The sequence below is a fragment of the Cherax quadricarinatus genome, chromosome 9, assembly GCF_038502225.1.
Source record: "Cherax quadricarinatus isolate ZL_2023a chromosome 9, ASM3850222v1, whole genome shotgun sequence".
Lineage (NCBI taxonomy): Eukaryota > Metazoa > Arthropoda > Malacostraca > Decapoda > Parastacidae > Cherax > Cherax quadricarinatus.
In genome coordinates, this window is record NC_091300.1 from 53,354,420 (window position 1) to 53,368,207 (window position 13,788).

Consider the following 13,788-nt stretch of genomic DNA (forward strand, 5'->3'; position numbering starts at 1 on the left):
TATTAACACTCCCCTTTTGTGAGGAAATTGAAGTTGACCCAGAGTTTAGTGGCTTTGAGATGTATGTGGCCACAAGTGGTCAAGGAAATATCAATAACCTCGATAATAATGCATGTGAAACATGCTTTCATTTTGGTTACCACTGAGTGTGTCATCCTGCCAGAATGTCAAATCACCCATGCCCTAAGTAAAGAAAAGATTCTGGAACGTGTGTAATACATATTCGGCTGACCAGGACATTCACAAATCAAACCCACTAACAGAATATTTGCCCAACCCACTTTAGTTCTTCCCTAACAATAAGCTCTGATAAATCCACTAACTTATGTGCAAGTCCCACTCAAATCCAACCCCTCTCACTCATGTAATTATCCAACCTAAATTTGAAACTACTCAAGGTTTTAGCTTCAATAACCCTACTAGGCAGACTGTTCCACTCATCAATTATCCTATTTCCAAACCAATACTTTCCTATATCCTTTCTAAATCTAAACTTACCTAATTTGAATCATTATTGCGGGTTCTCTCTTGGAGAGCTATCCTCAAAACCTTATTTATATCCCCTCTGTTAAAACAGTTCGATCATGTCTCCCCTCATTCTTCGTCTTACAAGTGAATGTAATTTAGGGGATTTCAATCTTTCTTCATACGGAAGATTTCTAATGCTACAAATTAATTTTATCATTCTTCACTGAATGTTTTCTAACAAATTTATATCCAGTCTTTTAACATGGACTCTTCTTCAGCATTAATCACTGTTTCTAACACAATTAAACAAAACAAAGGCAGCTTCATCATCTCTGAAGTCTTAGCGAGAATCCTCATGAAAAAAAAAGTAAACCCTGCCATCACATAATTGCTACTACATAAAAGACATCCTAGGTAGTAGGTTGGTAGACAGCAACCACCCAGGGAGGTACTACCATCTTGTGGTAGTAGGTTGGTAGACAGCAACCACCCAGGGAGGTACTACCATCTTGTGGTAGTAGGTTGGTAGACAGCAACCACCCAGGGAGGTACTACCATCTTGTGGTAGTAGGTTGGTAGACAGCAACCACCCAGGGAGGTACTACCATCTTGTGGTAATAAGTTGGTAGACAGCAACCACCCAGGGAGGTACTACCGTCCTGCCAAGTGAGTGTAAAACGAAAGCCTGTAATTGTTTTACATGATGGTAGGATTGCTGGTGTCCTTTTTTTCTGTCTCATAAACATGCAAGATTTCAGGTACATCTTGCTACTTCTACTTACACTTAGGTCACACTACACATACATATACAAACATATATATACACACCCCTCTGGGTTTTCTTCTATTTTCTTTCTAGTTCTTGTTCTTGTGTATTTCCTCTTATCTCCATGGGGAAGTGGAACAGAATTCTTCCTCCGTAAGCCATGCATGTTGTAAGAGGCGACTAAAATGTTGGGAGCAAAGGGTTAGTAACCTCTTCTCCTGTATATATTACTAAATGTAAAAGGAGAAACTTTCGTTTTTTCTTTTGGGCCACCCTGCCTCAGTGGGATACGGCCGGTGTGTTGAAAGAAAGAAGAATAAAAGACATGCCCAGTTTGGGCAAACAGGCCTGCTGTAGCGCTTCTCCTTTCTACATTTGTCCAACCTATTTTTATGCAACCCAAGCCATAGCTTTTGCAACCTTTCTTTCTCATGTACCAGCTGACTCTTCCACTACATGTATAACTACTACTACTACTACTACTACTACTACTACTACTACTACCACTACTTGTGTGGGCCTGCTGCAGTGTTCCTTCTTTATGTTCTTATGTAATAGAGAAGGGACACTGATACATGCCTTCTCAAATTCATCCATATACATTTGTCTAACCTATTTTTTATGCTTTTCTAAACTCTCTTTCTCACTGGCAATTTTCTAAGGTTCGACTTGCATCCATTTTGACTTGTGACCGGTTGGTCAGAACCAAGCTCAGTTCTAAGTCGGATGGCACCTGTATACTGACTATCACTCTTTTCTGTTAGTGTAACTTTGTAAATAGTCCAAGTCGGACTGATACATTGTCATAAGCTCCTCTCCTATGTGCGGTGTGTAAAGTGCGTGCACACACACATGCACACGCACACACACACAGTATAGCATACCTGCTCATTGGTTCCAGAAGCAAGAGTAACAAGACGATAAGTAAGTTGATGTCCAACACTTTCCTTGTCCACACCTTCAGATCTGTACAAGTCTGCTATTTGTGCTCCATGATTCTGTAACTGTGAAAAATAAAAAAATCCGGTAAAAAAAAGTCTTGATAATGAAAGGAGCCCTACTTACTGGGTGGCTCCCCAATTGCTGTCGCATGTCCTGACCTCAAATTAATTGAAATTTATTAATATTAAAAGTATATACAGCTTTATATGCAGTCAAACATAAAACACAATGTTTTGTCTTAGCTGGGCACAGAAATGTTATGGAGGAAGGTAGAACTGAAGGAATGTAGAACTGGAGGAAGGTTGAACTGAAGAGGCAGAATGGAGGAAGGTAGAACTGAAAGAAGGTAGAACTGGAGGAAGGTGAAATGGAGGAAGGAAGAACTGAAGGAAAGTAGAACTGGAGGAAGGTTGAACTGAAGGAAGGCAGAATGGAGGAAGGTAGAACTGAAAGAAGGTAGAACTGGAGGAAGGTAAAATGGAGGTAGGTAGAACTGAAGGAAGACAGAACTGAAGGAAGGCAGACCTGGAGGAAGGTATAACTGGAGGATGGTAAAACTGAAGAAAGGTAGAACCAAAGGAAGGAAGAACCAAAGGAAGGTAGAATTGAAGGAAGATAGAACTGGAGGAAGGTAGAACAGAGGAAGGTAGAACTGAAGGAAGATAGATCTGAAGGAAGGTAGAACTGAAGGTAGAAATGAAGGCAGAAATGAAGGTAGAACTGGAGGAAGGTAGAACAGAGGAAGGTAGAACTGAAAGTAGAACTGAAGGAAGGTAGAACTGAAGGAAGGTAGAACTGAAGGAAGGTAGAACTGAAGGAAGGTAGAACTGAAGGAAGGTAGAACTGAAGGAAGGTAGAACTGAAGGAAGGTAAAACTGGAGGAAGGTAAAAAGGAGGAAGGTAGAACTGAAGGAAGGTAGAACTGGAGGAAGGTAGAACTGATGGAAGGTAGAACTGAAGAAAGGTAGAATTGAAGGAAGGTAGAACTGAAGGAAGGTAGAACTGAAGGAAGGTAGAACTGAAGGAAGGTAGAACTGAAGGAAGGTAGAACTGAAGGAAGGTAAAACTGGAGGAAGGTAAAAAGGAGGAAGGTAGAACTGAAGGAAGGTAGAACTGGAGGAAGGTAGAACTGATGGAAGGTAGAACTGAAGAAAGGTAGAATTGAAGGAAGGTAGAAAGGAGATGCAGCTTCTTTGGAGAAGAGTATGAGATTCATCCCTGGAACAAGAGAAGACCAGCCACAACAACTGGAAACTCGTGGTCAAGAAAGGATTCAAACAAAAATAAAAAGAATAACAACACAGCTGTTGTGTCTACAAATAGCTTCAACATGTTACCAGATGTATGTGATTCAGTCAATGAGGACACAAGAAAAGCCAATGTTGAAGGCATTAAAATATTAGCTGAAGGCAGTTCCCAGATAGGAAAAGCAGAGGGTGTATTTATGTGGAACTGGGATATAGGATGAGCTGGGATATAGGATATCATTAACCCTTTCAGGGTTGGTGCTGTACTAGTATGGCTTGCGTGCCAGGGTTGGTGCCGTACTAGTACGCATAAATTCTAGCGGCTTCAAATTATGTGGGAAACAGCTGGTAGGCCTAGATGTGAGAGAATGGGTGTGTGTGGTCAGTGTGCGCAGTAGAAAAAATTCTGGGACCCAGTGGCGCATTGTGGGAATGCCATTTTAGTAGACCTTGTTCACCATGCTTTGTGGTAAGAAGCTCCTCACTCCTTGGCGAATTGGGACACTTTTGTTCCCCAATGACAGTTCTGATATGGATGGAAGTGCCAGTGAAGATGAGTTTCAAGGTTTTGGTGAGGTTGTGACCGAAACTAATGACCATAATACCGGTAATGGTGAGGAAACCCAGACGACCCTCAGCCTTCCACCTCTGCTGCTGGGCCATTTTGTTCACGTTCAGCTGTACCAGAACCAAAGAGGAAACTCCTATTTTCCCAAATCCTGGACTCAGATGTGAGCATTGGTGATGATAGTGATAGTGAATATGAACTAGAAGCTCTTGAAAACACTTCCAGTAGTGATAGTGAAGTGGAATATTCTCCAGTGAAGCGTCAGTATATACGACGATATATGCGCTCTGGTAGTGTGCCATATGCTATTCCAAGGGGAAGGAGTACATCTCGGAGTACATCCCGTGGCTGTACAACAGGAACAGACAGTGAAAATGAAGATGATAGTGTTGCAATTGGGATGGAAAACATGCATGGTGGTGGTAGTGGTGGTGCCAGCTGCGAGGCACCAGCAGTGGGCCATGCTACCACCCATGCCGCCACCCACACCACTGCCTCAGCTGATCTACAACAAAGGCCACCATCCCCCACCCACCCACCACACCAGCCTCCACAACCACAAACTCCACAACCACAACCACAAACTCCACAACCACAACCACCTGTCAATATCCAGTACCCACCGGCAGACCGCACCTGGGATTGGCAGGATGCTGCCAATTTTGTTCCAAATCCCCATCACTTTGATGAAAGTCAAGTGGAATACGGCCATCTTGTACACTTGGGAACAATGCCAGTGAACTGGAATGTTTCGAGTTATTCTTTGACGAACCCGATGGAAATTATTGTCAGGGAAAGCAACAGCTACTACGAGTACACCATGGCAAACACAGTACTTTCACCAAACTCACGCCTACACCAGTGGAAGGAGACAACTGTGGCTGAAATGTATCTTTTGTTTGTCACAATAATGCTTATGCCACATGTATATAAGCACAGTGTGAAATCATACTGGTCAACAGACCGCCTGATTACAACCCCAGGTTTCAGTGATATAATGGAAGTGAATCGATTTGTGCTATTACGTATGCTTCACTTCTCAGACAAAACCAGGCCTGACAGAAATGACAGGTTATATAAGATTATGAATGTGTTCATGTGTCTGAAACAGAAAATCAATACGTATTTTTATCCCTTCAGGAAGCTTGTTATTGACGAGTCTTTGATTCTGTTCAAAGGAAGACTCTCATTCAAGCAATATGTAACAAGCAAGAGGAAACACTTTGGTATAAAGTTGTTTGTGCTTTGTAATTGTTACAGTGGTCTTGTATTGGATATAATTGTGTATACTGGAAGTAATACATTGCGAGATACCAGGAAGTTACTGGGTATCTCCAGTGATGTGGTTAGAACAATGATGGAACCATACCTTGGTAAGGGACATATATTATATACTGACAACTGGTACACAAGCCCCTTACTCAGTGATTTCTTGCGAGTGAACATGACAGATGTGTGTGGCACAGTGTGTGCAAATCGTAAACATATGCTGAGGTTGGACGCTGGCACTCATAGAGGTGAGGTGCACGCCTTTGCTGCCAACGACATCATGGCATTTCAGTGGCATGACAAACGAGATGTCACACTGTTGTCATCAGTTCACCCTAATGAAATGGCAGACACTGGCAGGGAGCATAGAGACACCAATGAACCCATTCTAAAACCTGCAGCTGTGATTGACTACACCCTCAATATGCATTCAGTGGACAAATGTGACATGCAGATTGGATTTGCTGATTGTGTTCACAAGAGTTATAAGTGGTACATAAAACTTTTTCCATATTCTGGACATTTCCATGCTCAATGCTTATAATATATATAAGATGAGGCCCAGAAACAAACCACCACATGGCAAATTTTGTTTGTCTGTCATCAGACAAATAATAATCAAGTACCAAGGAACAGCACCTGCAATAGAAAACCGCCCACATAATTATCAACAACTACCTTCTCATCTGAAGCATGGTGATCACTTCCTAACAAAACTGCCTGCTACTGCTTTCAAGAAAAAGGCTCAGAAGAGGTGTTACATCTGTGCACATACAAAAAAAAGCCCACAACAATGCAGAGACACTTGTCTTATGTGTGAGGAGTGTAAAACACCACTGTGCATGACACCATGTTTCAAAGACTTCCAAAGGCTGCAGAACTTCTAGAAAGATGTCTTATGACTGTATTTGTATATATAAAATATAGAAAAATAGTAATAAACAACATTTTGTATTGTTCATTTGTGTAAATATGTTTTATAAACAAAATGGTGACAACAGTGTTTATGCAGTTATTGTGAAGTATAGAAAAAGAAATAACTTACAAAATAGTGCTCATAGTGGTCTCACAAGCCATAAAAGTTACTTGGAAAAAAAAAAATAAAAAATAATAGAAAATAGTACCTAAAAAATTAACCCTTTGACTCTCGCAGGCCCCTTTCTGAAACTGTCATTCTAGGTTGATAAATTTTTGGAAAATAAATAAATTATTTTTTCTTATGAAATGATAGAGAATCTTTTCCTGATGGTAATGACACCAAAAGTACGAAATTTGGTTGAAAACTCACGGAATTACACTCACGCAAAGTTACCGGTTTCGGCGACATATACGCATCAGCGATTTCACTGATTTTGAGCCCTGTTTTTGGCCATTTCCATTGTTCTGGTTGACCAAACTCATAGCTATTTCTTTAGAACTCCATTTTTTCTATCTGTTGAGTACAAGAAACCGCCCATTTACCAATTTGAACTACCCAATAAAGTGGTCAGAAATTGACAACTTGGCCAATTTCATGCAAATTAAAAAAGATGCCAATTTTAAAATAAGGTCCAGAATAAACAATGTAGACATTCTTGGCACTAAAATAACATATCTTCTGTTCATTAGTCTCGGCTCAAGGTCCCTCTTAACCCTTTCAGGGTCCAAGGCCAAAATCTGAAGTGGTGCTCCAGTGTCCAAGAAATTTTGAAAAAAAAAAAAAATTTTTTTTTCTTACAGAATTAAAGAGCATATTTTTGTGAAGGTAATAAGACAAAAAAAAATCTGATCAGTACTTACCGAGATACAGTGCCAAGAAGTTTGTCAAAAATGATGTGGTGGTGGCAACATCAATGAATTCCACATACGCGCATTACATTATTTTGTGGTTTTAGTTGTTTTTTCTTTTCTTTTCCATTTTTTTTCTATTCCTACTAACATTTGGGGCCTGAGAGACCAATACTGTATATAATGTATATATATAAACTCACTGTATTGAACACAATAACTGCACTAAAGTTATTATCATATTGTTTACCACTGTTGTTTATTACAATAAACATGCACAAATCTTGTATAATACTAATGTTCTATCATATATTTACATATTTACAATCACTGGACATGGTTTTAGAACTGCTGGAGCTTGTGGAACTCCTTGAAACAAGGCACCATGCACAGAGGCACCTTACATTCCTCACACATAAACCGAGTGTCTTTGCGTCTTTGTTGCCGTCGTTTTGTTTGTGCACAGACAATGCATCTCTTCTGAGCAAATTTCTTCTTAGTTGAAGGATGCTGTATTATGAAATGATCACATTCTCTCCTCAAACGCTTGGGTATATCCTGAGGAATTCGAGGACCATGTTGTATAGCAGGTGTTGTTACCTGGTACTTCATTATGAGTTGTCTGACAACAGACAAACAAAATTCACCATACGGTGGTCTGTTGCCAGTCTTTATTTGGTACATATTATATGCATTGAGCATTGAAATGTCCATGAGATGGAAGAAAAGTTTCATGTACCACTTGTAACTCTTACGAACACAGTCAACAAAACCAATCTGCATGTCACACTTGTCAACCAAGCGCATGTTTTGTGTATAATCAATCACTGACACTGGTTTTCGAATACGTTCATTAGTCACTCGATCAACTTTGCCACTGTCTTGCATTTGATTACGGTGAATGGTTGTCAACAATGTGACATCTCGTTTGTCATGGCACCGTAATGCCATGATGTCATTGGCAGTAAACACCTGCACGTCATCACCACGAGCACCTGCGTTGAGCCTGGGCATATGTTTACGATTAGAACGCACTGTGCCACACACATCTGTCTTGTTCACTCGCATGAAATCACTGAGTAATGGGCTTGTGTACCAGTTATCGGTATATAATGTATGCCCCTTACCAAGATAAGGTGCCATCATGTTTCTCACTACGTCACCTGAGATACCCAATAACATCTTGGTATCTTTCAATGTTTTACTACCTGTGTATACAACAATATCCAACACCAGGCCACTGTCACAATCACAGAGTACAAACAGTTTTATACCAAAGCGTTTCCTCTTGCTCGGTATATACTGCTTGAATGACAGTCTACCTTTGAACAAAATCAAAGACTCGTCAATTACAAGATTCTTGAATGGATAAAAGTATATGCTGAACTTTTGTTTGAGATACATGAAAACATTTCTAATCTTGTATAACCTGTCACTTCTGTCAGGCCTGGTTTTGTCAGAGAAGTGCAACATACGTAAGAGTAAGATAAACCTGTTCACTGGTATGATTTCACTGAAGACCGGGGTAGAAATTAGCCGATCTGTGGACCAGTATGCTTTTATATTATGCTTATAGACGTGAGGCATAAGCATTATTGTTGCAAAAAGCAAATACATTTCTGCAACAGTCATCTCTTTCCACCTGTGTAGTCTTGACTGTGGTGATAAGATCGTATTTGCCATGGTGTACTCAAAATACTTATTACTTTCCCTGACAATAATTTCCATCAATGGCTGGTCAAAGAATAATTCAAAGAATTCCAGTTCATTGGCCGTGGTTCCAAGGGGACAAGTAGGTAGAATTCCACTTTGAGAATCATCAAAGTGGTGAGGCTTGGGAACAAAATTGGGATTTTGCTGCCAATCCCAGATACAGTTTGCTGGTGGATACTGGACATCATAGGCTGGTTGTGCGGGTGGTTGTGGTTATGGTGGGCTGGTGGCTGGCGCTCCGCTTTGTCCTTGAACTGACGAGTCAGCAGCGTGCGTCCCAGCGTGGCCTCGTGAGTCATGCATGGCGGTGCCACTACCATCACCACTAACACCATCCACTGATGCCTGTGGTCTATCCATGCCAAGTGTAGCCACATCATCCTCACTATCACTACCTAAAACTGGTGTTGGGCCACGGGATGTACTCCGGGATGTACTCCGTCCCGTGGGCACAGCATAGGGTACACTACCCGAGCGCATGCGGCGGCGAACATACCGACGCTTCACTGGTGAATATGATTCCTCACTATCACTACTCGATTGATTGTCGAGCGCAATAAAATCACAGTCCACGTCACTATCATCATCATTACTGAAGTCAGAGGCCTGGCCACGCGAAAATATTAGTTTTCTCTTGCGATGAGGAACAACCGACCGTGAGTCACGAGTGCCCACACCAGAGGTAGAAGGTTGAGGATCGTCAGGGTTTTCTGCACTATTATCGATATCCTGGTCATTCTTTTCAGTCACTAACTGATCAAAGCCGTAGAATTCGTCTTCATTTCCACTTCCATCAGTGTCAGAACTATCAGATAGGAAGAGGAGAGTCCCAATTTTCTGGGGAGTGAGAGCTGACTTGCGACGAGGCATGGTGAACAAGGGTAACTGAGCCGGCGTTCCCACAATGCTATGCGGGCGCCTAGATTTTTTGTTTATGGCGCACACCCACCACGCAGACCCGTTCTCTCACATGTAGGCCTATGAGCGTTTTCGCACTAAATTTGATGGCGCTAGAATTTTGGCATTGATCTACGGTTTGGACACTCAACGTAAAGCCGTTGATCTACGGGACGGACCCTGAAAGGGTTAAAATACTATTGATTTTCATTCATACAAAAAAATACAAAATTTACTGTTATGCAGACTATTGCATTATTGTAAAACTGGTATAAATAATATCAGTGCACTAGTGAAAGAATATTAGACTCCCCAGTTGAAGTGTATTGGACATGTGGTGTGATTTGCTTACTCCTGAACATTGGTAAAAATCGAACATTTCCGCTACTTTGAGCTCAATTTCAAGGTCGTTTTCATCGTGAAAGTAATCAAATCATCTCTATTTCTGTAATATGTTTTCCATTTATCACCTGAGACCATGAAAATGAGAATACAGCGATAAACACTACACGAAAATACACCTCAAAGTCGCCGTTTTAATCCAAAAAAAACGGTCATATTTTTTTCCTCATTACGCACTGCGTGCTGAAGGATTTTTATTCTGTGGTGCACACTGACCACACAGACCCATTCTCTCACCTGTGGGCCTACCAGCTTTCTCCCGCTTGATTTGAAGTCGCTAGAATTTACGCATATAAATATGTCAGATACAGTGGTGCGTAAGACGTATATATACGACCGAAACAGTCAAAGGGTTAAATAAAGTAATACCGGGTGACCAGCAGTCAGCGATGTTACTGTATGCCGGTCATATTCTGTCAACTTCACGCCTCCATATCTTGGTAAGTACTGATGGTAAAATTTTTCTGTTTAGCCTATAAAATTCTGAAAAAAAACTATCTTTTCATAAGACAAAATATTTTTTTTTTCGAATTTTTACCGACCCTGAGAACAGGTTTGGGAGAAGGCCTGCCAACCCTGAAAGGGTTAGTAGATTAGGAAACAACATGATAGGTCATGGTAACAATCCTATTATCTACTTCAGTACTGGAGGTAAAGATACTGGTATATGTAGAAGAGTGGACCTACGTATGCAGGTTCGTGCATTGCATTGTAATATGTATAGTGGAGAAGTGTGCCACAATTTCACAAACTATGTTATAATTGTGAACCATAATTTTATAAATAGTTATACATTTCTGGGCACTTTAAATTAGCTTAAACTGTAAAATGTATGAAAGTCCTGTCGTGACTTATTTTCCAAGTGTGGATGTATAGCGTCAATGTGTGAGCGTGGGCAGTCATGTGAGAAAGCGACACGGAAGACAAACATGCTGCTGAGATGCAGTTTATTTAAGCTAAGTTTTTACTCCTTTTGTTTATCCGACTCAAGCCATAGGTTACTTTAGTGCTTACCAGTAGGCTCATCTGAGCTCTGATGTGGTCAGGGCCTGTTGGTTGAGTGTGGGTCGGTGAAATTGAGTGAAATAGTGTTGGTCGGAGAGTAGGGTAGAGCATGGTGACCGCTGGGCACGAACCCCATACTTACATGTGTGTGTTTTGCTTTGCTTTGATACTGTAGCCTGTCAGCTCCTTGTGTATCTTAATTTGTGTGTACATGCTGAGAAAATGTAGGTGTGTTTACCTATTCTTTGTATATATTGTTAGAAGTAATAAATGTATATTTTCCTAACAAGGAATTTTGCCTGAACCTTCTAATAACCAAACTATTGAAGTAGTGAACACTGGTTTAGTACTCTCTGTTTAGGTTAGGGTTGCCCTGGATGGCTCATTTTTACGTTATATTTGTGTAACTTTTACCTTTGCCCCTAGACAAGGCCTTAAGCCCCAGGTGCCATATTTTCTTTGTTACAACCGGATTATCAGTAATAGTATAGAAATAGATGTAACAGAGAAGGAAAGGATTCCCATCATATGTGGCATCTGCCACAGATATGTGTTGTATATGAATGGTTGTTCAGAGCAATCAGTATTAACTGCTGGCTAGACCAGCATTGTAATGATGACTGAGACCACTTTTGTGGCAGAAATGACACATGCCACTAAAGGGGTGAATTTATCTAGGGCAAGGGTAGCAACATTTATCTAGGGCAAGGGTAGCAACATTTATCTAGGGCAAGGGTAGCAACATTCATCTAGGGCAAGGGTAACATTTATCTAGGGCAAGGGTAGCAACATTTATCTAGGGCAAGGGTAGCAACATTTATCTAGGGGAAGGGTAGCAACATTTATCTAGGGCAAGGGTAGCAACATTTATCTAGGGCAAGGGTAGCAACATTGATCTAGAGCAAGGGTAGCAACATTTATCTAGGGCAAGGGTAGCAACATTTATCTAGGGCAAGGGTAGCAACATTTATCTAGGGCAAGGGTAGCAACATTTATCTAGGGCAAGGGTAAAAACATTTATCTAGGGCAAGGGTAGCAACATTTATCTAGGGCAAGGGTAAAAACATTTATCTAGGGCAAGGGTAGCAACATTTATCTAGGGCAAGGGTAGCAACATTTATCTAGGGCAAGGGTAGCAACATTTATCTAGGGCAAGGGTAGCAACATTTATCTAGGGCAAGGGTAGCAACATTTATCTAGGGCAAGGGTAGCAACATTTATCTAGGGCAAGGGTAGCAACATTTATCTAGGGCAAGGGTAGCAACATTTATCTAGGGCAAGGGTAGCAACATTTATCTAGGGCAAGAGTAGCAACATTTCATAGTTTAGTCAAGGGAGCTGCTGCCATGATGCACAGCACCTTATAACAAGAAATAGTTAGGAATGTGGCTGTTTGTGGTCAAGGAAGGATTTGTGATACAACAGGTTTAGGCGGCACTATACATTATCAGGAGTGCGAAACTAGAAATTCAGGTAGTATAAATCATCCAGACTGTGAGACTATGAATTTTAGAAATAACATTATCTGGGAAGTGGACTAAAGCAGACAGTCAACTTAGAGCAAGGCAATGGAAAAAAAAAGACAGCAATTCAGCAACATTAACAAATGATCTCTAAAGAACATGACTTGTGTTAACAGCTTTTAATACTAAGAAATGTGGATGATATTCCAACAACTTTTATTTTTATTAAGTAATAGCATGAAGGCAACATTCTCCCAGCTAGCTGGCCATCCACTACTACCCACCCCCACACTACCACCCACTACTACCCACCCCCACACTACCACCCACTACTACCCACCCCCACACTACCACCCACTACTACCCACCCCCACACTACCACCCACTACTACCCACCCCCACACTACCACCCACTTCCACCCTCCCCCACACTACCACTACACTACATGTGCAACATCTGGATATCGTTATTGTAGATGTTTCGCCATCCAGTGGCTTTATCAACACAGATTCTAGGACCTACTTCCACTGGGGAATCCCACCTACCAGTGACTATGCCCTCATCTGCTACACGTCCTTATCCACTGACGCCTATATAACCGCCAGTCTTCTAGCCTTTGCTCCAGATTCTCCACCACCACGATGCTGTAAACACTAACTCCAAGGCTGAGGGACTCATACCTCATCTTTTGAATATAGTTCTACTGTCTTCTATGTCCTAGAATCTGTATTGATAAAGCCACTGGATGGTGAAACGTCTACAATAAAGATATCCAGATGTTGCACATTTGTCTTAACTTTCATATTGTCGGTATTTTATACCTTCCTAGCACAGCTCCTTAATACACTGGATTGGCTCCTAAGTATTGCAGAAGGCCAGTGTAAGTCCACATCAAGGGACATTAGCTGCTCGGCTGAAAGCTGACACTATCAACAAGGACTGCAAGACTCACACTGTGAATAACCTAACAACAAATACCTGGTGGGAATCTGTCATCACTAGCGCTCCATTAATAGACAACTCAAAACGCTGTACAGTGGAACCTCTACTTGCGAGCGTGTCCACATGCGAGTTTTTCCAAATACGAGCAGTCGATGGGTCGATTTTTTGCTTCCATACTTGAGCAAAATTTCCATAAGTGAGCAGACCTCAAGGCAGGTTCCTTGATGCTGGTGAGGGGGTCTTGCTCTTGATCTCGGGAATTTTATCTCATTTGTTTGTTGGACTATCTTATTGAAACTTGGGCAATGTATGATGGAAAGATGCTTCGTAACGTACAC

The 13,788-nt window shown here is 41.2% G+C and overlaps 1 protein-coding gene across 4 annotated transcripts in view; it reads right to left on the reverse strand.

The window, feature by feature from the left end:
* The window catches only part of tefu (Serine/threonine-protein kinase tefu), an 844,515-nt gene that overhangs the window by 363,097 nt on the left and 467,630 nt on the right, over positions 1-13,788 (reverse strand). For all 4 annotated transcript variants that reach the window (XM_070083426.1, XM_070083425.1, XM_070083427.1 and 1 more), the window contains exon 32: positions 2,119-2,238. In XM_070083426.1, coding sequence (XP_069939527.1) covers positions 2,119-2,238 — 120 coding nt within the window. The remainder of the gene's footprint in view (positions 1-2,118; positions 2,239-13,788) is intronic.